This window comes from Cyprinodon tularosa, unplaced genomic scaffold (genome assembly GCF_016077235.1).
Source record: "Cyprinodon tularosa strain WSP-4 unplaced genomic scaffold, ASM1607723v1 ctg551, whole genome shotgun sequence".
Taxonomy (NCBI): Eukaryota; Metazoa; Chordata; class Actinopteri; order Cyprinodontiformes; family Cyprinodontidae; genus Cyprinodon; species Cyprinodon tularosa.
In genome coordinates, this window is record NW_024039287.1 from 460,180 (window position 1) to 483,659 (window position 23,480).

Sequence of the window (23,480 nt, forward strand, 5' to 3'; positions counted from 1 at the left end):
CATTTCAGGGCCCACGTTGAACTTGAAAGGAAGCATAAAGTGTAGCAGTTGTTACTCAATACTGTAGTAAAATAACCTCACTGCCACAGCCTGTTACTAAAATAAACAAAACCACGATTGCAGGTGGGGGTCATGTGTGTTCACCTCAGTCTCTGTTTGGTAGTAGCTGTGTGTGTGGCTTCAGCTTTGCATTGCTTTCACATCTCACACATACTCACAGGTCCTCCAAAATCCAGCTGAGCAAACATCCTAAAGTTTGTTCTCCGAGAAGCGAGTTCCTGCCCCTGTGCCCCTTCACCATTAAGGAACTCTATGTAATTTGGATACGGCGCACGCTTTAGACTAGCCGGTCGGCTAGCTTCATCCAGCACGATCCAGCAGCGTGTTTGATCTTCATATAAACAGCCAGCCTGGTTGAAGTCCTCATAGGCTTGCCTTGAAGTTCTAAAACCACAATCCAACCCTGCTCTGGTTCTTGGCATCCAATGCTGGTAAAGGTGACATTCCAGATCTACAGGAAGAGCTTTGTCTTATTTTAGCTCCATACATAGACTCCTGTGTTTTAATATATCATTAAAGAGGAAAATTTTCTTCATTTGACTCATAAAACACATCAGCTGAAGGCAGCTTAATTTTCTCCCAGAGGTGTTTCAGATAAGTGGTAAAAGGTGACAAGGAACCAAAGATGGCAGAACGTGTTTTTGATTCCATTTAGAGTAAAGCTACATTTTTGCGGGTAAGGCATTTGGATGGAATTTACATCACAGGTTGTTGTTCTAACCTGCAGAAGGTGTTTCTGCCTGAATGACTTGTCTGAAGTTTTTATTTCCTAGTTTTCTTCAAAGATGGACAGAATCCAATGTTTTCATGCTCTTAATCCCACTTTCAGAGCTCGGCGTCCGAAACGGCAAGTTATAAAGAGCGGGAGCTCGTGACGAGGGAGATAGAGCGGCTTCGCTCCTCCATTCAGATGGTGTGCCGGAGTTCTTTACCTCTAGGAAAGATCATGGACTACATCCAGGAGGACGTGGATGCCATGCAGGCTGAGCTGCAGAGCTGGCGGCGGGAGAATGAGGAGCATGCACAGGCCTTGTTGCAGGAGCAGAGGTTGGCTTTTTGCACATGTTCATGATTTTATTGTTGCCGTTTCCAGCTGACCTACAGATTAACTCTGTTAACAGCCCATTTTGTTTATTTGTTGGTCATTAACAATGAACCATTAATTTCACATTTGCAGTAAATAATCTTTGCTTTGTGTTTCCCTGGTGTATTTTTATCATTGCAGAGAAACAGACCGGGCCGTGGAGCCTCTAAAAGCCGAGCTAGCTGAGCTGGAACAACTTATTAAGGACCATCAGGATAAGATATGTGCTGTGAAGTCCAACATACTGAAGAAGGAGGAGACCATCCAGAAGATGTTGACTGGGATCAACTTCTCCTCCAGAACCTGACTGAAAAAAACTGAATATGCTCTGAGAGAGCTTTAGAGAGAGAAGTGGTCCGGCTCATTCAGACTAAAGAGCTGCACTGTGCTCTAGAGACCCTGCTTTTAGGTTTCAGGTAACAGAATTAAACAGAATGAATCATCTGGCTGTTTTGGAAGTCGTGCCTTTGCTGGATGGGTCCGTGCACAGAGTTAGTGTGGATTGCTTGGCTGACGACACATTCTACAACCATACCTAACAATGTCTGATTATCACTTCACTAACAAGTCAAGAAGAGCTTTCCTTTAAGGTGCTGGAAAAATAAAATAAACATCAACTGTTTATAGGATTTTTAAAATTATCTAAATTCGTCTACATAAAGAGAGATGTTCATCTGACTAAAGCTTCAACTGTGTTCAGGATGTAGGAGGAAGGTCCAGTTAGTGTATCTTCCTGCCATTCTTTATTATAGCACCTTTATTTACTCCTTCAGCTCCTCCCAAAAAGAAAGCTTTTCTCATCACATCATCTTTCACTCTTCTACTTTAGATGCACTGATGCACTTTAATATTGCCTTTTGAAATTTAAAACTGTAAAAGAGTTTCTGTAAACCTGGCAGCTGAAGAATTTCTTCCGTGGCAAAAAACCCACTCAAACGTCCTGATTGTCCCACTTTTAGTTAACGCTGCAGTGACGCAGAAGACACCAGCTTTATGAATTAAAAACTAGAAGGATTACATTTTTATTTCTGTCATATGTTGATGAACTGTTCTTTATTCACAGTGCTCACAAGAATGAAAGCAATTAGTCTGTCTTTGATATTTTTAATTTACAAGGTTACATATATGTTAAGACTACGGTATACGTTAATTCATTTTGGTTGTATTATTTACTTGTATAGTGGTTTAAATTCTCCTGAATGTAAAGGCATAAATTATATTTACTCAAAAAAAACCCTGGTTAGACTGATGAATGAAATCCAGCTGAATCCCTAGTTCTTTTTTTTTTTGTTTTTTTTTTCCTACTGCGAATGAAAAATAAATAAGTTACAGAAGAGAGTTTTAGGGAGCCTGTTTGAAATCATGCCCACCTGGTTGTGTAGCTCATGGAGAGCTTTTCCTTATCCTAATCCTGTTTGAAAAAGGTCCTGACATAAAGCCGTGAAGCTCATTCACCTTTTACTCTACTGGTTTAATCTCATAACGACCTTTTTAAAAAAAAATCCAACCTTTTTTTTTAATAGACGTGGAGGCGAGTTGTTACAGTAAAACAGCAAAGGGTTGCATTCTGGGGTCCCAAAGTTTCCATAACAACCATTTTGCCATATCCACATGGTAACCGATCATCTGGTTCATTGTTAAAAGGCATAAACGCATAAAATTGGCTTAACATGCCTGGAATATCGGAAGGAGGAAAGAAAATGGGTCCTCTGAAAAAAAGTTTAGAAATATATTTTTTATCCTCCACTAAAAAAATGTCTTTACTTGGTTGGATTTGATTTAATCTTTCTAAATAAAATAGCAGTTGGTGCCAACAAGTGGGTGATGTAAAGAGCTTATTTAAACACTACATCAATGACATCTGTGCTAAAAACAAACTCTGATTTCTGTTAATCTCATGGCCTGAAATTAATTTACTAAACAGAGAAATAGATATATAAAACTAAGTAGTTAAATACTGAAGGCCTCTGAGAGAAACATGCCACTGTATAACTGGCACATTAATCTGACTGCTCAGGAAAAGGAAATAAAATATACAGTCTCTTATAAATATTAGTTTCCATTACAGCAAAAATTCAGCGGTCAATCTGCACTAATTGGATTTTATTTTTACAGCAGTATTTGAGGACATCCTTCAAAAATAAATCAGAACCACACAGGATTTTTAATCGTAGAGCGTCTGATGGAGTGTTGACCTGTACGCTCCTTTGTTATTCAAAATGACTACCTTCACTGCACACTGTTTGTAACGTGCTCTCAGTTTACCTTTAACTGTACATAATGTATATGTGGAGATTGTACGATAGTCTAAATGGCTATATAATTTTGTAGTGGAGTGAAATAAATGAACACGTTGCAGTAAATGTTTGTCTCTTGTTTATGATCTGTGTCAGAGCGGAGCTTCATCACAGCCTGTTAGTCAAAACTGCCTTAATTAGAGGCTTTGATTGTTCAAGTCAACATAAATGAAGCCAATGAAAGGACTGTCATTTTGACGATTTCTCATAAAGGTTTTGTGTCCCTCTGTCAAACTCGAGGAGGTGATTTTCTTTTAGGGTCTCATAAACATTCAGCTTTTTTCAGGGAACAGCTGAGCTGCATTTTTATGAACAAATAAAACTGCTGCAAAATGGAAAAAAAAGTATTTTAGTGAGCCGTTGCATCTGCTGTATATAGACTGCAGTCTTGTCTGCTGTAATGTGGACTGATGAAGCTCTTAAGGTGCAGGTTGTCCAGATTCAAACTCATCGATGATCATAAGATCTAAAGGTACAAATAAAGATTGATCTTGTAAAAGTTCTTATGGGTTAATTACAAAATGAGATATTTGTAGCTTTTTTCTTTATTGATGATCATGGCTGACAGAATAAAAACCCTAAATCTTGGAGATTTTTAAATAAAATTGATCAGTGGAAATGACATTTTAAATGGATGTCAAGCTTCTTAATCTCTGAACTCAATATTTTATACTTTACTGCATCCATGCAGAGCGACATTAAGGCAGTCTGTGGTTCTGTTGATGGAAAACCAAATCAGCTTCTCCATGTCAGCAGAAGGAGGCATGAAGAACTCCAAATAGATGGCTTTTTACTGTAGACTTCAGAAACTCTGCGGATCAACACCACAGATAACTGCTGGAAGTCCTGCTTGGGCTTAAAGCTGCTTCAGTTCTTGGTCTTCCCAAATGAAATGCAACAGTCTGAGCAACAGTCCAGTTCTTAATTTATCATTGTAGTTTCCCTTTGGGATTTTTATTTTTTGATTAAATGTGTAGAATTAATCAGTGTTGAGTGACTCTTGATCTGGCTGCAGTCCACTTAGGACGCTTCCCCCAACCTCTCAAAAAGATTTTGCCAAACAATCGCCCTAAGGCTGCAGTTTTCCATGTTGCTGGAGCAGCTTCTCCTACCACATATCTCCTTTAATCCTTTGGGCAGCATTATGAGAATTAAATTACAATTATTTAAAAAATTTTTTTTAATCAATTTTATGTAATATTCAAACTTTGTGAGACTACAAGAAAGAAGACTGATCCATGAGTCCATCTTTTTGCCACCAATTTTGCTTTTCTCAGCTGACAGCAGTTAGACCTGATATGGCCGTCTGCTACTTGACCCCTTTCTGCTTGTAATGAATGGTTGTATGACAAACTGTTCCTTTGCTATAATCTGGAATCAATTTTTTTCTGGAAGCATTTTCTGAGCCTCAGGGATGGCTATGTGTGAAAACCCAATCACACCAGCAACCAGGTCATGTTCAGCCATCCAAATCTCAATTTTCCACCATTGATTTCTTAATTTCACCTCAGCATGTCATCTTCATCACACCTAAATGCATCACATTTAGCTTTGAGAACCAGATATCTCCTACTTCTGTGTCCTAATTTTGGATAAAGGGGAGGAAAAGGTTAGATGCATAAGTTCTAGTAAAAGTACAACAAGATTTGGACAGTGTGTTTACCTGTGTTACATGTAGACTGGAGTGTCAGCGGGTGGATTTCGATTTAGAAGATGTTCTTAATTAAGTTTAGGATCTGGATTCCAGTAACCCTGAAATTGGAGATAAAGTTTTCATGAAGATGAGACAAAAACCAGTGGTGTGTTCTATTGTAGATCTTTCCTCCACATTGGAAGCCAGTGTCACCCACCGCTGAATTACACCATTATCCCAATGCCTTTGGATGTCCTGTCGGTGTCCTGATGGTGGCAAGCTACATGGTAGTTACAGCTGCTCTGGGTCTCACTGACAGAAGCAAGGCTTCAATACACAGATGCCATCAGGCCCTCTGAACATCAGTAGATGATGGGGGTGAAGGGTATTGCCCGAGGACACAACTGAAAAAGCCAGAGCTTGAACCAAAAACCTTTTGATTGCAGTGCAAACTCCCCCATCTGACACCCCCGTCGCTCTACACTCCAATGAGGAATCATTTAAACAGTAATCTTTCAGCTCTCAGCGTTTCTTTTCCAGCCCTTTTACTAACAAAGCCAACTCCCTGCAGGCAGCCTGTCCAGTTATGGGGATGCCCGGCTCCGCTGACCTGAGCGTTTATTTTTAGCACTTCGCCATTGCCCAGTGTCTGTCGTCAGGCTGCATAAAGCCCTGGCTGCATGCCTCTCAATGTACAATCTGACTCAGTGCATAAAAAAGTAGGTGAGCATTACCCTTTAGCTATTTTCATTTTAATTTCTTTGTTTTTCCGAATAGGCAGACTTCCTTGTAAAGTTCAACTGCATGCTTTAAAAAGTCTGTTTTCTTCTAATCTTTTGTTTTTATCCCTTTAGATTTGGAGCAGTCAGCTTTTGGAAAGACCTGGAAGGCCTCTCTAGGCTTCTACAAGGGCTCCGTTATTTAAAAAAATCCACATTCTTTGACCTCCACTTCTTTTAATTAAACAAGGCCTTATTTTGCATGATAGGTTTCATCTTGAACACTGGACACACTGGTCAGAAATGATAGAGTAGTTTTAATAACCGCTCCTTACCATGTTTTATCCAGTTGTTGATAATGCTCTAATAGTGTCTTACTGAAGTCTGGAAACCTTAAGCATGGCTGTGTGACCCTATCTAGACTGATATTGATGACGTCATATCTTGTCCATTCAGAGGTGATCTTCTTTATCAGCTACCACCCTGGTGCTGCTACCCTTACAGGTGACTGTAGATGGGATTACTTCCTGCACAGCGGATTTATTAAAGCATGCAGCATCTGGCTTTAGTCACTGAAGCAGCCAAGTCCTCTCAGGAGGTATTGTTCTGTGTCCAGTCCAGATGTTGCTGAAGGTCATGCATGCTCTGTTTGTTAGGGATTGTTGCAAAGTCAAAAACACAATGCAAGCGACTATCAACTGTCGCTACATGGTCATACAGGAGGCGTGAATACTGCAAGTCATTGCCTTGATGCAAGTTTCTTAAGATAGGAAACGTACGTTCATATCTGGCTGATATGATTAAATTGACTGTAAAGGGCCTTTAGATGTCTTAATTGGTGCTAATCAAATAATTTGAATTTCATTTGATTTTGGTTATGATTTTCACATGCAAAGAATAGTACATTCATATGATGATTGTGGATTAAAAATTGAAATTTAAAGACAAAAGGTTGCTTCATGTCTCTTTTGTTGGGCTCAATTTAATTAAGAGGTCAGTCCAGACAGAGCGACATTTTAATCTGTTTGGCTGTGTCTCCATCTTGGAAGGGGACACCCACTTCAATGGTTATGTAATCCTTTTCCATAGAGCCTAAAGTTGCCCTAATAATGATGCCTCATCTCTTTCTTTGGCAGAGCTTTTGAAGATGTTACCACTGTAAAAACTACTCGCCCAGAGATTCTCTTTTTTTTTTTTTACCAAATCACCCTCAATAAAGAATCTGCTGCCATTACCTTTACTGCTTATACTCAGATTTTCATCCCCATGTCAACTGTTTCTTTGCATCTTTCCTTCTTAACCTTCAAAGGTGGTTTAGGAGCCTGAGCCTCCTTAAAGTTTATTATTGTTAAAAGAGAAGTTTTTTTCCTCTCCATGGTGGCAACATACATGATCAATATGACTTCTGCAAGATCAACAACCGCATGCTGCTGTCTGTCCACTCTTTTCACTTGCATTCCTTAAAATGGATTGATAATCAGTCAAAAATGAATCAATGCAGTGGAGCGGGCTTTCTTTTGTTAATATTTGAACAATTTTTGTAAAAAAACGAGTTAAACTTGTTTTATATTCCAGTTTAGATCAGACTGGACCATATATCATTCAGTATAATTTATGCATGAACGTTACAGTTTAAATGTAATGTGAGCAAGTTCTCGTTTTTCTTGTCAAACAAAAAAACATATTTGCTGTAAAACTGTACAAATAGACACATTGAACTGAATGACAACAAAGCATGGGCTACTATGCATTTCAATTCAATTCAGTTTTTTTATATAGCGACTCCCATGTCAGAGGATGAAGAGAGCACATCCAGCCAGTCACAATCAGAGAAACAGGACACTGAAAAAACAGGCGGATCTCCAACATCTATAAACAAATGTGTTGATGGCAGCAGCACAGCTGATATTTCTCTCTAGGATGGAGTCACAGCCAAACAGGAACAGACGAGGCAAAGCTACTATGAGAAAAGGCTGAGAGAGCATAACGTTAGAGATTGAACTAGCAGATTCTACAGAGTGGAAGAATAGAGATAGAATGAAGAAAATGATGAAATAGGGGTCCCTATGTCCTCCAGAGGTCTAAGCCCATAGCAGCATATTTATAGAGATAGCTCAGGATAACCTTTGTGTGCATTGTTTACTTTTAATGCACCAAACCCAGTCCATGTGGGCTTTATATATATTTTCCTTCCACTCAACTTTCCCCTAATATACCTGAATGCAGCAAGATATGGGTCAGCTTCATTATCACAGATATTTATTTAATATTAATCATTTCATATTCTACTTTAGTAATCTTGAAATGACATGAGAAACGAAATGCTGGGATTATTATTATTTGCTGTAAACTGTAACTACGCATCAATAAGTGCTAAAATGTTAGAAGCCTATAGTGACTGGATTGTGTTAAAAACGGTGCGTGTCTCTTTAAATATCGCAGCTGAGCGCAATCAGGAAGCAGCGATTTGAGCCCGATCCACCATCATTAACAGTCCTCTGTTTGTTTATTCCATGTTCCCTCTTTTCTCTCGCACTCTTGGTTTCTACGTTGCTCCCATTTAGAGAGATTAAAGCCAAAGCTTTGGGTTTCCTTGTGTAAATAGTCCAGGAGCATGGCGGACGGTTCAGAGCCGCCCAGTATCCTTTTCCCCCCGCTCATCACTGTGTCCGATCTGCCCAGCACTCCTGCAGGTAAACTCACCCTATTTACCATAATTAAGGACTTTTCCTTATAGATTACCGATTCATTATTCTACTGCAATGGCTTTTAACGGGGGAGAACCGATTGAACGTTTGAGTTAATCATGCATTTTCTCTAAAACACAAAAACACGCTCAAGTGCAGGGCCGTGCAGAGACCACTAAAGGGGCAGGTGCTCAAAAAAAAAGGGCACATCTTATCGCATTTTAGGACAGAATATTAACAAAGTCACATAGCTTTCAGAGTTTAATGAACAATGATAATTACAAAATTGTGAGACATACAATCAAAGCTAAGGGAAATCTCTACATAGAACATAGAACTATGCATATGTAAAATATTTTATTAGTAATTTCTTTCTGCAGGTCTGTTTTGTTATAGGAAAGTATTACAATATTCAAACCTGCAATTTAGCCAATCAATCAAGCCAAGGTCAGAGCTGGACCACCAGACATATTTTGTCTTTACAGAATTAAACTGTTAAAAATGCATACAAGGGCACAATGCAACCTTTTAGTGTACTGTAATCTATAAAAAAGAATGTCTGCCTGGTTTGCTGTACTGACAGTGGAGATGGAGACGGCCCATTCAGAAAAGCAGAGCTGCTGCATCGAACTTTAACCTGGAACTGCAGAAAAAAAAGAACAAAAGCAAACATTTTATTAATGCATGTCACCATGAGAAAAGCCTGCTCTGTTTGTGTCTTAGTGTATTTTGTAAGTACCTACCCGGTATATACATTTTCTTCAATCTTTCCTCTTCGTTTTTTCTTGTCAGTTTCTCTTTTCTTTTTTTCCTCATTGTCTCATCTTTTCTGTGTTGAGTGAAGGTCAATGTCTTATTTATTTCAGTCTCTTGCCTTTCTTTTTCCCCCAAACTAAATCCAAGATTATGATCCAAAAACTTATTTTCCGTCATGGTGATTTAGCTGTTTAAAAACAAATTTCCAACTTTTAAGCATTTTTGCTATTTTTGTTCTCTTTTGTTCACAGCAGCAGTTTTCTGTTAGCCATGTCTTTAAAAATGTTAATAACCTCACTGTGAATGATTGGCACATCCTTCTCGATTGCCAACAAAAGAAGGTCTGACAACCGATCCTCCTTGCATAACGCAGTTTTGTTTTCACCAGCTTCATACATTATATCTATCATATATCTATCATGGTAGTTCTGGATGAGTTCTCCTTCAAGATACATTTACCTAACGCTAGAATAAATGAAATGTACATCATGCAGCAAAGGAAATTAGAAAATCAGACATATATCCATTATGGAGATGATAGGTTTTTGACGGGCGATGTGCCCCTATTGCATAAGTAATACTGAAGAATGTCCTACTATCATTAACGACACAGGGAAGCTTTTTAGTTATCTTGCTTTGCTAGCAAAGTCATTAGCTAGCAGCTAGCTCATAGCACAAGAACAACAGCCTAATGTCTGTATGATAAAAATACTGAATCGATAGATAAGAACAGCTTTTCCTCACCTGGCTGTCTCCTCCCGCTCAGTAGTTCTTCAGAGAAAGGCGCGCCGCGTCCTATACTTTCCTCCGTTTAAACCGCTACTCTTTGCTAAAGTAGAGAAATTATACAACGTTCAAAGTTTTCCGTTGTCTGACAAGTAGCAAGCCTACTCCAGTATTTTCACCAAAAATTATGTTTTTAATTCACAAAAAAACTGTTCTGTAATCATTACAGAACAGTTTTTTGTGAATTAAAAAACATAATTTTCAATGTAAAAGACTAAAAGCACAGAGCAAACAGTGTTTTAGATCAAACAATACTGCATCATCCATGGGGCTCATTTGGTTTCACTTACATGTTTATTCAGGTTGACATTGGAGAGGCGGTGCAGACTGAAGACATAGCCATCCGTCCGATCATGGTTGATCTTGCTTAGGGCCAAATGAGCAGCGGCCACAGTGTAATGTGGAATATTCGCTAGCTATATGGGGAGAAATGGAGCAGCATATGCTCCATTTCTCACTGCATATGCTGTTCAGTGCAGTGAGGAATGCTCTGATCTTTATATTGGAGAAACCAAACAACCTCTCCACAGACGCATGGCCCAACACAGAAGAGCGGCCGCCTCTGGACAAGACTCCGCAGTACACCTACACCTTGTGGACAAAGGACATTCTTTTGAGGACCAGAATGTCCATATTTTGGATAAAGAAAATAGGTGGTTTGAGAGGGGCGTGAAGGAAGCCATCTATGTTAAGAGAGAAAAACCAACTTTAAACAGAGGTGGTGGACTCAGATTCCAGCTTCCAAAAACATACAATTCAATCATAGACATGATCCCTTCAAGATATCACCAAACCCCCCACCCCATCACAGAGGAACGAGGGACCTACCCGCCCCAGCCGGTGAACAATACCTCCTTAACGACCTACCCTTAACAATCATAGACAGGTTTCAGGTATCACAGGAGACAATCCCCCCCTTAATGACAATCCCCCCTTTAACGACCGACCCCTAGAACCATAGACAGGTTCAGATATTACAGGCTAACGATGGAACTAACGACCCATTCATCGGTTACCATTGCATGTTTCCAAGCGATACAAGGCGTTGTCTATATAAGACTCAAACTCACTGCGGATCCAGACATTTGAATTGAGAAAGCTTCCTGGAGAGTTGGCGAAACGTCTTCAAATCTTGAAAACCAAGTCCAGTGGATATTTTTTGAATTTTTACATAACAATGTATTTCAGTATTTTATTTTTTTACGATATGACTTGGAATTATGGGTAATCCAGAGCGTAGATTAAAACCATAACTGTTACGTACAATGTGTTATCGACGATGGATACCAAAAAGAGGTACTTAAGCAGATTCCAGAAAAGAAAAAGCAAAGAAGAGCTGCTGAAAAGCATCTCGATAAGCATCTCCCTGAAATGAATTTTTGGATCTTGGGATGTCTGTAACATGTGGTGGTGCGCAGTCACCAATGTTTCCGTGTGATGGGTGATCACATACTGCTGAGGATTGCATAATTGTTTCTTCTTGGCCGATTTATTAAACTGTTACCGTATCTTAAACCTTTATGACGTGTTATACTTCATTTGGGGCCCACCCAGATAATGTTGCTTACGGGCCAATTGTTGTGTCATTAAGCCATTGGATTCTGACCACTGCAGGCCAGAAATAATGGATAAACCAGGCGAGCATTAAAATTAGAGTCTTTTCACTTGCTTGTTGCTTAGAACGTTTCCATTTTAATGCAGGAAGTCGTATTTATAATGGAGAAGCAAACTCTGGCAGCATTGTTCTCTTTGAATTTAAATGTTCTAAATTGATGCATCTTAGCAGCCTTTAGACATCTGAGGTATTAGCACAAATTATTTTATGTTGTTTTTTTTTTCTTAGTAAGCCAGTGGTTCAAAATGAATGAAATAGTTTTGTTAATTTTCTTGTCTTTCTGCATGTCTGTCAGGTCGAAACCTAAAGGAATGGCTCCAGGAGCAGTTTTGTGACAAACCTCTGGAGCAGGATGACATGCGGCTCCACAACGCAGCCTATGTGGGAGACTTGGACACCCTGAGGAACCTGCTGCAGGAGGATGGCTTCAGACGGTGAGTCTAGTTCTTACTGGGCAGACAAAGTAACGGCACCTTAATAAAGCTGCAGTTTGCTGTTTGGGCAAACTGATGCAGAGAACGGCTAAAAGGTCTTAAATATGGCGGGAGTGGTTAGGGTTGTGCTTGAAATCCAGAGGTTCTGAGTTCAAGCCCCACTCCCATTGAATGACACTCAGGGTCCCTGAGCAAAGACCCTTAACCCCACACTGCTCCCCGAGCGCCGCACAATGACGGTCCACTGCCCCCCAAGGGGATGGGTTAAATGCAGAGAGTTAACTTCGTTGCTCTGTGCTTGTGACAGTGTAATGACAATAAAAGCTGGAAAAATAACTAAATAAGCAGAGTGTGGTCTGTATGATGATATGGGAAGTACAAAGAAAAGACAAGACTCACATTTTCAGTAGAGTCATTTTGTGACCAGACAGAAACACAGACGGCTTTAGTTAAGTTACAAAATGTCATCCATTTTTCCTATGTAGTGTCCTAAAGGATGTCAGTCATGGGGGCTTGCTTACCTCCCTACCTGCTCATATAACTTGCTGTGTTTTTGGATAATTGGAAAAGGCCACAGAATCTAAACAGAAGCCATAGAGAATGTAAAATCCCCAAAGAAAGGAGGAAAGAACCCAAATCTATGTTACTTTGAAGCATTCCTACTGTGCAGCCTAGCTAAAGACTGTTTTCTATCAAATTAAATTAATCTTTCAACTCCTACTAATATATTAAACCAAAAAACACAAGTGCATATTACTATTTTTTTGCTCTGCTGCTCTTTGTAAGGATGCTTTTTGCATGTTGATTATAATCTGAGCAATGGAAAAACAGTCGATTCTTTGTTTGATGTTTACAAACTTGGCAAATAAAGTTGTTTCAGATGAAGCAGCAGAAATTGGTTATTATCCAGGTTGGTATCCAGCTTTGACTGACTAATGGATGCAGTTTTTTTATTTTTATTATGATAGTTATTCTTCTTTAAATAAAATGTAAATCCAGATTTTTAAGAAATAATTTATTTAAAATAAACTTTTATGTTCTTAGGCTCTACTTTACTCCTTTATAACAGTCAGTGAAATGTAGGGATTATCTTTTTTCTAACAGTTTCTGATTAAAAGCTGATAGGAATTTAAACTATAAGGAAGTAGTGATAAGAAGAAGAAGAAGAAGAAAAGAAGAAAAGTCAAATGAAAATAACATTTATATTCATAAGAAGGTCATGCTTATTTTCAGATTTACAAATGCATTTAATTTATTCTTTAGTGAAATCCAAACATTAGGGTTTGATTTCCATAGCAGATTGGTCTTAATAATGTATATAATTAATATACCGATCATAATATATGATCATATATTTTACAGTGTTTTATTGAGTGGTGCTGTTTTAAAGTAAACATGAAACAAATAGTTGGCTATCTAGAAGGTTAAATATGTTTTGTTTTCAGGCGTATTAACGAGAAGTCAGTGTGGTGCTGCGGCTGTCTGCCCTGCACACCTCTGAGGATCGCAGCCACGGCCGGACACGCCGCCTGCGTGGCCTACCTGATCGCCCAGGGAGCCGAAGTGGACCTGGTTGATGTCAAAGGTCAGACGGCCCTTTATGTGGCAGTGGTTAATGGTCACCTGGACTGCGTTAGGATCCTCCTGGAAGCGGGAGCTGATCCCAACGGGAGCCGCCACCACCGCAGTACACCGCTGTACCACGCGGCACGGGTGGGGAGGGTGGACCTTCTCCAGGAACTCATCAGGTGAGATGAAGACAAGATTGTTCGTTTTTTTTCCTGCAAACATTTCATGTCTCTTTAGAGCCTTCCACATTATAGCAATAATTCCAATATTTTATTTGGATTTTTTTTTTAAAGAAGGAAAATAAATCTTGTGTGCCATTTGTAATGGTATTCGCCGCCCAATTTTTTTACTCATCATCTTGAAGTCTTTCAGTGAATTTTCTGTCTGCTCTATAGATGAATGTTGGGCTGTTAATGTTTGGAAAATGGCCCAGGCCAAGTCTAGACATAAATTTTTGATTGCATTGAGGTCTGGGCTTTGACTGGACCATTCTAACGCAGAAGTATAATTAAACTTAAAACATTTTTTTGAAATAAAGAACAGAGCTTAAAATTGATATTACAAGTGTAGAAAACGGGGACATTATTGTGGAATGTCCCTAAAGTTGGTTATGTTTCAAAGTTTACTGCAAAACTCGTTGTGACTCAGCAGTTTGTTATGGTGTGTCCTGTCTGCTGCTCTCCATCAGCCTGTCTGTGTGATGTCACCCAGTCAACCAAAGCTCAGGTCTGCCTTTAGACGTATAGCCGAGTGGGAGAAACTTGATCCCAATGCAGTAGGCTTCTATATAACCAGCCATTTCTTATAACAACATGGAAAGCAGAGTGCTTCATCTATAAAACAGGGAAGTACTTCTATGTTTGGGATTTGCATTAAGAAATAATTGGGACGAAATAATTTGGGAGCTTAATTTGCCAAACACAGCACGACAAACCAGAGAAGAAACAAGCCGGCATTTGCTGCTTTATCTGCAAACTCATCCCTCGACAAAGATACTGTGTCTACTTAGACTTTATAACAGCATGTGAAGAGTTAATAACTTATTTAAGTTATCTAGAATAAAGCACATTTTTTGTTAGTTTTGTTTTTTTTTATCTGAAGCGTTTGTTTAAAATTAAATCTGCGTTGCAAACTATTAAACCAGATAAAATAGGACCCCGAGCTAAATGGTTTCAATGGATTTTGTGGTTGCATGTTGAAGGTTCTTTCTCCTACTAGGAGGTGAACCTCCATCCCAGTCTTGGGTCCTTTGCAGGTGCTGACAGGCTTTCTTTCAGGTGTTCCATACATATTACCTGGAGGGGGTAATGTAACTGTAATCATTACCATTGGTAACGCAGCATGCCATCATGAATAAAAGACAAAGTGAAGGTCAGGCCTGTCTTAATTTTTTTACCTATGATCATCCTGTTAATCTAGAGGAGGAGTGGGAGAAGGTCTAAACTCACTCAGCATGTTGAGAGAAAGCAGATGAACACAATCCCAACTCTAAGGTTTAGTGGTGGAAACATCATGCTTTGGAGGTGCAAGGCGGCTGCACCATACTGAGAAGAAGATAGGTGGAACTGATTTGCAAGACAATCATGAAATAGAGGACAGTCAGCTCAAAGAATTGTACTTGTCCCTCCCTTCTGCGAACAATTCACAGATTCAGAGATTGATCCTATGAGGAATTCAAATTGAACTTCCTATGCCAGGTTCCTTCCCTAAAAAAGAGCATTTCGGATGGTTCACAACTGGACCTTCCTGAACGAAAGCGACCAAGAGCGTACAGCCAGCGCAACTAAGGTGTAGCTGAAAGATGAGCTTTCAAAGGTCCTGGACCAACCCTTCCAGTCTCCCAGTAAAAAAAAATCAAAGATCTTATCCAATATTCATAAAAACATCCTGAGCTATTTTAGAAAAAAATCTAAATTCCTTAAATTCTATGATTTTTATTAGAATTGTCCCTCAGGAAGATAAAAGCTTTTCACAAGGCGCCTTTATAGAACTCTTAAAGTGGAAAAATAATGTTAGACATAGAGAGGACTTTTATTTAGCCTCTTAGGCAGAGAAAATATTGGAAACAGAGGCCACCTAAAAAGTGGAATAAATGAGCACATAGACCTCGTTAAAAATTACTATCAAATATATGGAGATAAGATAAACCTTATCATCCCCATATAGGGAAATTAATTACTTCAATTGGCTGGATGGGTTAAAGTGCACTTCTAGTAAAATCATCTTACTGAAGATAAATAATGAATAAAAAGTATTGATTAATCATGAATACAAAGTGGAAAAATATAAAAATGACAAAGTATGGAGGAATTCCAATAGTTTTACAGACCATGACATTATCTGGATAATAATCATTAAAATAATTGGAAATATATGAATAAATACACACTAGACAAGGTTGAATAATCTCTGCTGTGTATACATAAATGTAAAAGAGGTGATAAAGTATTTCCTGTATTGTACATTATGATGTCACTAACCGTAGACTGAACATTCAGCCTCTCTGGCTTTGGACTTCAGCATGTGGTGACACTTCTCACTTTCAATGGTAGAGAAAAAGACGCTTTAATTTACTCAGCAATTCACTTCAAAGTCTGAATCTTCGCACTGTGATCTTCTCTCTTCTCTGTCCAGACTGAGGAGCTGCTATTCTGACCAGTTCGGTTTCATCCCCTTTTTCTTTTTTTGTTCTTTTACAAAAACCATCACAGGAAACATGATAAAATAACCACTAGGAAGTCCTCATTAACATCACAAAGTCATAAAAGAATTGATATGACAAGTTAACAGTAGAAAAAACTTTAAAAAACAAAAAGGGACAGAATTATTTAAATGTTATTTACAGATGGTAAAATATATAAAACAAATATATGGCAAATGTCAAAGAAAAACATGTGCATAACTAAAAACTCTATACGAGATAAAGGGCAGTAATATAAACACTGTAGAGGTTCGGGGTTGTGTTCGTTGGGTGCTGCAGCCTTAAATGAGATCAATGCTCGAAGCGTTTCTCACATTTCAGGCTGATGCATGAAAGCAGAAGGAAAGCTGTATTAATCTCCCTGATGATGCTTGTTATGAGTCATTATAAAGTCCCTTTAAAATGCCTAAAAGGCTGTTATTAGACCATGTGGCTTTTTAACACCTCCAGATTTGGCTCTCTCACTGTTATCATTCTTGAAACCTAAAACCCTGTGAATGGTTTTGTAGGTTTAATGCCGACGTTGACATGGACCACCAGCTGGGCCCGCGGCTCCTGCTAAGCGCTCGAACCCTGAACACTCTGGTGGTGTGTCCTCTTTACATCAGCGCTGCCTACCACCACCTGGAATGTTTCCGCCTGCTGCTCCAAGCCGGAGCGCAGCCCGACTTCAACTACACAGGGCCCGTCTGCCATGAGGCCCTGACCCGGGGCCTCGCCTCCTGCATGTTGGACGCCGTGCTGCGACACGGCTGTGAAGTGAGCTTCGTCCACCTGCTGCTGGACCACGGGGCAGACCCGGCGCTCGTTCCCTGGGAGCAGGTGGAGCTGGAGGCGCCAAACCGAAGGAAGGTGGATCCTGAGGCCCTCAGGGTGTTCCTGGAAGCAAAGAGTGAGTGGGATTCATTTTAAGGGGAAACGGTTGAGTTAGACATCAAAGGGGGGCTCTTAATGAAGGGTTTCTACAGAGTTGTAGCTGTTTTCCATCTCGACATGTACACTGGTATCGTTTTTCATCACTTACAAATGGAGTCGACCCATCCGTCAGCGAGCTCTGGCTATATCCAGCCATTCACGCAAGATACTGCTATGTGGCAGTACATGTCATTTTGGCTTTTGACCAATTAAATGAGCCATTGACTTATATATTATCTGCTGTAAATTAAGTTGAAAAAACAAGCTAAGTGAAAAATTTAAAAAAGTAATGAAAAGTTAAGTGAATAAGCAAAGTAATGTAAGTGCCTGTATCAGCATTAATGATTTAAAGTGTTAAAAAAAAAAAGAAAAAAAGTGTTTATTTCACTCTGAGTTTCTTCTTTTTCTTTTTCTTGATTGTCTTATAGAGGAACCTTTTTTTTTTTTTTTACATATTCAGGAAAGTCACCATTTCTTATTACAATGAATTTGATTTTTGCCATTCTATTTTTTTAAATGTTGCAAAAGTAATCAGCTCTTGTCCTCTCATCTAATAAAACTCTTGTCTCAAAATTTTGATTTTCAAGTATTTCAAGGAGTGCCCTATAAAGGGTTTAAACATACGTGGAAAATGATATCAGGCTACTGCATTATTTCTTTAGACTGGAGTCCTAACTGGTATTTTAGAAATTCCTTCAGGAATTATCTTTAAATTCAGGTTTTATCCTTTCTATGTATAAAGTAAGTTAATTGGAGCTCTTTAAGAGTCCTTTCTTTTCCACAAGGGTGCACATGAAAATTTGACTTGTTTGTATGTCAGTTCATGTGGATGTAGCCGGAGCTGTTTGCCAAAGGTAAAAGGTTGCACAAGCTGCAACACTTACTGACTGCCTGCAGGTCGGCCTTGCTGTTGAAATTTTTCCTTTTAATGGAGTAGAGACGGAACGGCGTGCTGATGTTAGCACCGTTCCACCAATGAATTGTGCTTATTTTTTTAAAAGTGGAGAGGGCGGGTCTTTTCAATAATTCGCAAAAAAACTCCACTATAGTGCTTCAAGAATTCACTAAGTGAAAGAAATGAATTCTTTTTTTGTTGCATTATAACCTTAGAGGCATTAATGATGATACAGGCACATTTATTTATTTATTTATTTATTTTTACTTAGTTTATTAACTTTTTTTTATACCTTAATTTACAGTAGGTAATAAATCATTCAAGGGCTCATCATATTGGTCAAATGCCAAAATAACATGTACAGCAATGTAGCAGTATGTTGTGCTTCTAGACCTGATTGAGGGATGGGGGGGACTCCATTTGTAAAGGGTTGCAAGTGATCAAAATAGGAACTTGCCTTATAAAGGGTTAAAGCTGTTGTCTTTTCATTACAGACACTTTAAAAGTATAACTTCAATAAAAACCCAGATCCTGTTTGAACATCAGTTGAACAAATCATCAGTCATGTGTAACTACATTCCTCTATATCTCTGGTCTTTCCTTCATACCAGCTTGGCTTATACTTTGCCAGCAGCAGGCTCTGCACAGTTAATGACAGAACAACGGTAAAGAAACATCCAATATGTTCTGATGGTTGGAAAATAAGCCTTCAGCTTACATTGGTAACTTTAAACCAGTGGAGATGTAAACATCCAAACAATTTGAATCCAACATTCATTTTCTCACTCAAAGGGTCACTGATTTCTCATCATACGGTTAATGTAATTTATATTCTTCATATCACAATCTGGGCTAAACTTGTAAACAATCTTAATCTTTATTTCTTGATAGAGTTTTTAATGTTTTAAGGAACAGCTAGACTAAGTTCAAATTTATTGGACCATAGAAAACAGGAGTATTTGGTTCAAAGTGTGGCTGTCCAGCACAGCAATGGTTAGCACTGCCATGCAGGAAGGTCCTGGGTTCAAATCCAGCTCTACGTTCTTTATGCATGGACTTTTCATGTTCTCTCTGTTCAGGCTTCTCTGTTTTCTCCCTCATTAGTCTTTCTCATCAAAGGAAAATAAAACAAATATTCCTTTTATAGTCCCAGAGTGGGACAATAAATGTGTCCTCTGAGTTCAACCCATCCCTCAGGGAGCCGTGTGCCACAACTTGAGGAGCAATCTGGGGTTAAAGGTCTTGTTCAGGGAGAGAGAGAGTGACCGTTTGAGGTCCAAATGTGTACGTGCGTCATTATTCCTTGTTTGTTGTCTCTGTCTCTTTGTTACCCTGTAACGGAGAGACGGACACCAGCCCCCTGACAGTGGGTATAGAGATTAGATTGGTTGAACGTTTGCAAAAATGTTGAAGCTACTTTTAAACTTGCATATTTCATTTCCCATACTGTCTTTTTGACAGGCATGAGCTTAGCAGAGCAACAAATTGTGTGTATTTAAGTAGTTCAGTTGAATTGTAAAGAGGGATAACTGTGTTTTGCCAACTTATGATCTATTTTTAAAACTTTGACTGTTTTGCAGGTACTTACTTTCCTTCATATTTATTATTATTTTTTATGTTTTTTGCAGAAAACCCTCATAGGCTCACACATTTGTGTCGCATCAGGATCCGCAGAGCAATGGGCAAAAGTCGTCTAAACCACATAGCTTCATTACCGCTACCAGGACCTATCAAGAACTTCCTGCTGCACCAAAACTGACCTCCATCTCTTCTGCGGTCTATGAATGTGTTTGTACAAAATAATCCATATAGGGGTAAAAAGGAATTTTAAAAAACTTAGTAAGTTCCAAAGACAAGTTTCTCTTTGCTTTTTACTGTTTAAAAAGATAAACCATTATTTTCTAAATGTTACAAGTTAGAAGTAATGTATTGACTTTGTGTCACTGTAAAGGCTATTTCTTTTTTTATGTTATCAAAGGAGCCTTAGCCATGTCTAAACTTGTGAAAACTGTCTTTTAACAAATGTTTTCTTGTCACGTCCCAGTTCACAAAAAAAGTGTTGTGGCTCAAATTCAGGTTTGGTGTAAAAAAACAAAACAAAACAAAAAAAAAACCACAGAAGGAATTAGCTTGAACCGAGATTAAAGTTCACGTTCGTAAACGTGTGATTGTGCTGATCCAGCTCCTTAAGTTGTTCTTTTTCATTCATGCGAACCAGGACTTTAACCAAACATCTATTAGATGTTTACAGATGTCGTATCTTTTCTATAGTGTTGCGAGAGAGGACTGTAATTTTTCAGCGTAATAAAAATTTGGCGAATTAGTTGGCAAAAGGCTGCAGTTCTCCCATAAAATGATAATGCAATATTCCCAGTTATATTCCCCAATGTTTATAAGCCTGATGTTTATATTTCCATGTTGAGATATAAAATTAGTTTTGTTATTTGCCACAAACTAAGACGTTTGTGTGTATTATGGTTGTATTGTAGAGATGAGGCTTTATGTGGATAACCTGCTTTTTATTTTTCAATTTGCTACGTTAGAAGAACACTTTAAGGTCAAAGTTCAGTATGTACATTAGTTTGTAGATTGCTGTTCAGCATGGCACTCTAGCAAAAAAGAAATGTAAAAGCAAGGTTTCATTTTCACCTATTTAAAAAAAAGTGCATCAACAAAATGCAATTGGGGTTTAATTTCAAGCCACTTTCATCCTCCTGCCTGTCATCATCAGTCACAGTCTAGCATTAGTTTGTTGTGGTTTTGCTGTAAAGGGAAACTTAATCTGCTTATTTTGTGTCTTGGCATTCAAGATGAAAAAATATAACTTTTATGTTATCTGTTGCTTAAAAGTGATAACTGCCTGTGACTGATGTAGTATTTGTCTAACTGTATGTACCCATGAGTGACCTTTGAACCTTGGTCCACTATAAATATGCATCGTTACTCAAACACTACAGCCAAGAGAAGAGAAACCAAACATCAGCATCTTCAGTCGCTCTTTCTGAGCTGCTGCTGTCTTCTGCCAGTTTTTATTGCAGTTATGAGTTTGCTCCACTAGATGGCACTTCATCCTCTACTATTATTCCTTTATACAAAAAAAAGTTTCACCTTAAGTTGGTATGCCTTCATGAATAAAAAAGCAAATTAAATGCATTGGATCCATGCTATAAAACATGGGGAGATGTTTACATAATAGACCTTATTGTTACATGTCAGAATACCGGATCTCATAACCAAACTATAACTGTGCTAAAAATGTATTAAAAGTTCTTTCTGTATCACTGACCATCTATAATTATTGGTAGGAATGTTTGTAACTTTGTACTTATCAGCCAGAAAGCTGCCTTCTCTGGGAATGGAACTCGTACGTCGTCGTCAGTGCAGATCTGCTGCACAGCTACTAATTCTCAATAACTACACGTTAAATGTGGTGCATGTGTAACTTGTCTTGCTCAGACATTTGTCATATTTATTTGCAAACATTAAATCTGTTCTCAGATACTTGTTTGTTTTTTATTAGCTTAAGGTGTCGGGTTTCACAAGTTTGCTGTTCCTTTGAGTTATTTTCTTAGACTAGCTGCTCCTTTTAAGGTTGAGAAAAACTACAAATAAAGTACAAAAATTTCTTTATTTTAATTAAATAAATGCATAGCATCTTTACTGCAAATTACCTACAAAGATTATGGGAGAAAAAATCCAGAATCTCCTTTATCCTCAGATCTATAGAAAGTGGTTGAGAAATAAACTTCAGTACAAAACGTTAGAACAGAGAAAAGAGACAGTCGTGCTGTTCTAAGATATTAGTTATTTAATAGAACTATAAGTGCAGATCAGAAAATGTTTTAAACAGAAATCAAGTGTTTATTGAAGCTCTGGACCATTTAGCCATTTGTAGTCGCTTTTTGTTCCCACTTGTGGCCATTTTGTATAAATATTGTGTTAATTATTGACATATTTTATCTTGTAAAGGAGTTCATTTTTCCTCCATGGTATTTTTGGTCATATATTGCTACATAATTCTCCATTCTCATGGTTCAGATCATTTTGGCAAAATAACTCATGGAATATGAGCCATTATGAACTCGGCCCAACCCAAAATAACTAACTATTTAAGGGCTGGCCTTATTAATTAGGTACACAACCACATTTTCCTACAACAAACCAATTAGTGGATTACAATTAATTAGAATCATAAAATCATGTTAAAAGCTAGTATGAAACATCCACTCTAGGGACATGAATTTAAATGTAATTGGTATGATATAAACAGTATGAGGGCATCAAGATCATAATTTAATAACTAGGATGTAAATTAAATTCACCAATAATAAATGGTATATTCTTGATAGGGAAGGATCCAATTTGGGAAAAGTTTACATATACTGTATGTAGATCAGCAATAGATGGGTTGCTTGATTATTTAAGGGATGGCATTACTCTAGAACTCCACAGGACAATAAGATACTTCATGTCAGTTTCCTGAGCATCAGAAAGTCAGTAAATTGACTGGTTAGAGGTCACAAGAAGGCTCTTCAATGCAACAAAAATAAAGGTCAGTTTCTCCAGAACATAAAGCATGCCAACAATAACAGGCCAATGTTAGAAATATTGGTTTTAATACACAAGGTTAACATAGAATTATATTTTCCCCACATCATATTGTATTTCATATAAGAGCATATATTATTATGCAGGTAATCCATAAACCAGATGAATGAAAAAAATGTGCATACCCATTGCTGGTTTGTATGTGCGCTAAAATGTTCCCAGCCTGAACAATTCTAGCTGATAAAGTGATATAGTGTCTTGCCATAGCCTTTCTTGGGCACATTGTGAAGTCTGGTATTTCAAGTCTATTTCAATGTCTTTCACTAATGTTTCTTTGAGCTGTAAAATAAGCATTTACACCTTAAAAAAATTAAATCTGCTTTAGGAAGTAGTTTAGTGGATATGTTGTTTCATCTTACGGAAAACAATATCATCAGCTTAAGATACAGTACATGAACAGTTTCAATTGTAAATGGTTTTCAAGAAAAAAAATGTATAGAAATGTATAGTTTGACTTTTACTTTAGTTCAAAAAAATAGATTTGCACTATATTACTATACTGTGACATATCAAAGTGAATTGTAGACTGGAATTAAGCTATTTGTCATCAAACTATGTGTATTAAAAAAATGCGCCTCAAAAGAACAACATTTTTTGCGGTTTACCTCCACCAGCTCTGCACGTATGGAGTCTTAGATGTTTTTTTCCCCCTTTTGCTTTGTAAAATAGCTAAAGCTCAGTCAAAATGACACCAGGAAACATACATTTTTGTGTCAAAGCC

At 38.1% G+C, this 23,480-nt stretch overlaps 2 protein-coding genes across 4 annotated transcripts in view; both read left to right on the plus strand.

Moving 5' to 3' along the window:
- traf3ip1 (TNF receptor-associated factor 3 interacting protein 1) overlaps nt 1-1,917 on the plus strand; it is a 28,018-nt gene extending 26,101 nt beyond the window's left edge. For 2 of the 3 annotated variants that reach the window (XM_038305153.1, XM_038305155.1), the window contains 2 exons: nt 890-1,107; nt 1,286-1,451. In XM_038305153.1, coding sequence (XP_038161081.1) covers nt 890-1,107; nt 1,286-1,451 — 384 coding nt within the window. Of the gene's footprint in view, nt 1-889; nt 1,108-1,285 lie in introns of all 3 variants that reach the window. The other variant, XM_038305152.1, reaches the window with a different exon arrangement.
- A 6,328-nt stretch (nt 1,918-8,245) lies between these two features.
- On the plus strand, nt 8,246-21,652 carry asb1 (ankyrin repeat and SOCS box containing 1). Its single transcript, XM_038305164.1, has 5 exons — nt 8,246-8,486; nt 11,933-12,071; nt 13,517-13,819; nt 16,851-17,233; nt 19,780-21,652. Exons 1-5 carry the CDS (start codon nt 8,408-8,410, stop codon nt 19,908-19,910), a joined length of 1,035 nt encoding a protein of 344 aa, XP_038161092.1. The 5' UTR covers nt 8,246-8,407; the 3' UTR covers nt 19,911-21,652.
- Nucleotides 21,653-23,480: the final 1,828 nt, after the last annotated feature.

Coding starts and splice junctions, on each gene's coding strand:
- asb1 (XM_038305164.1), top strand. CDS start 8,408: ATGGCGGACGGTTCAGAGCCGCCCAGTATCCTTTTCCCCCCGCTCATC. Junction 8,487..11,932: donor TCTGCCCAGCACTCCTGCAG/GTAAACTCACCC, acceptor CATGTCTGTCAG/GTCGAAACCTAAAGGAATGG. Junction 13,820..16,850: donor CTTCTCCAGGAACTCATCAG/GTGAGATGAAGA, acceptor ATGGTTTTGTAG/GTTTAATGCCGACGTTGACA.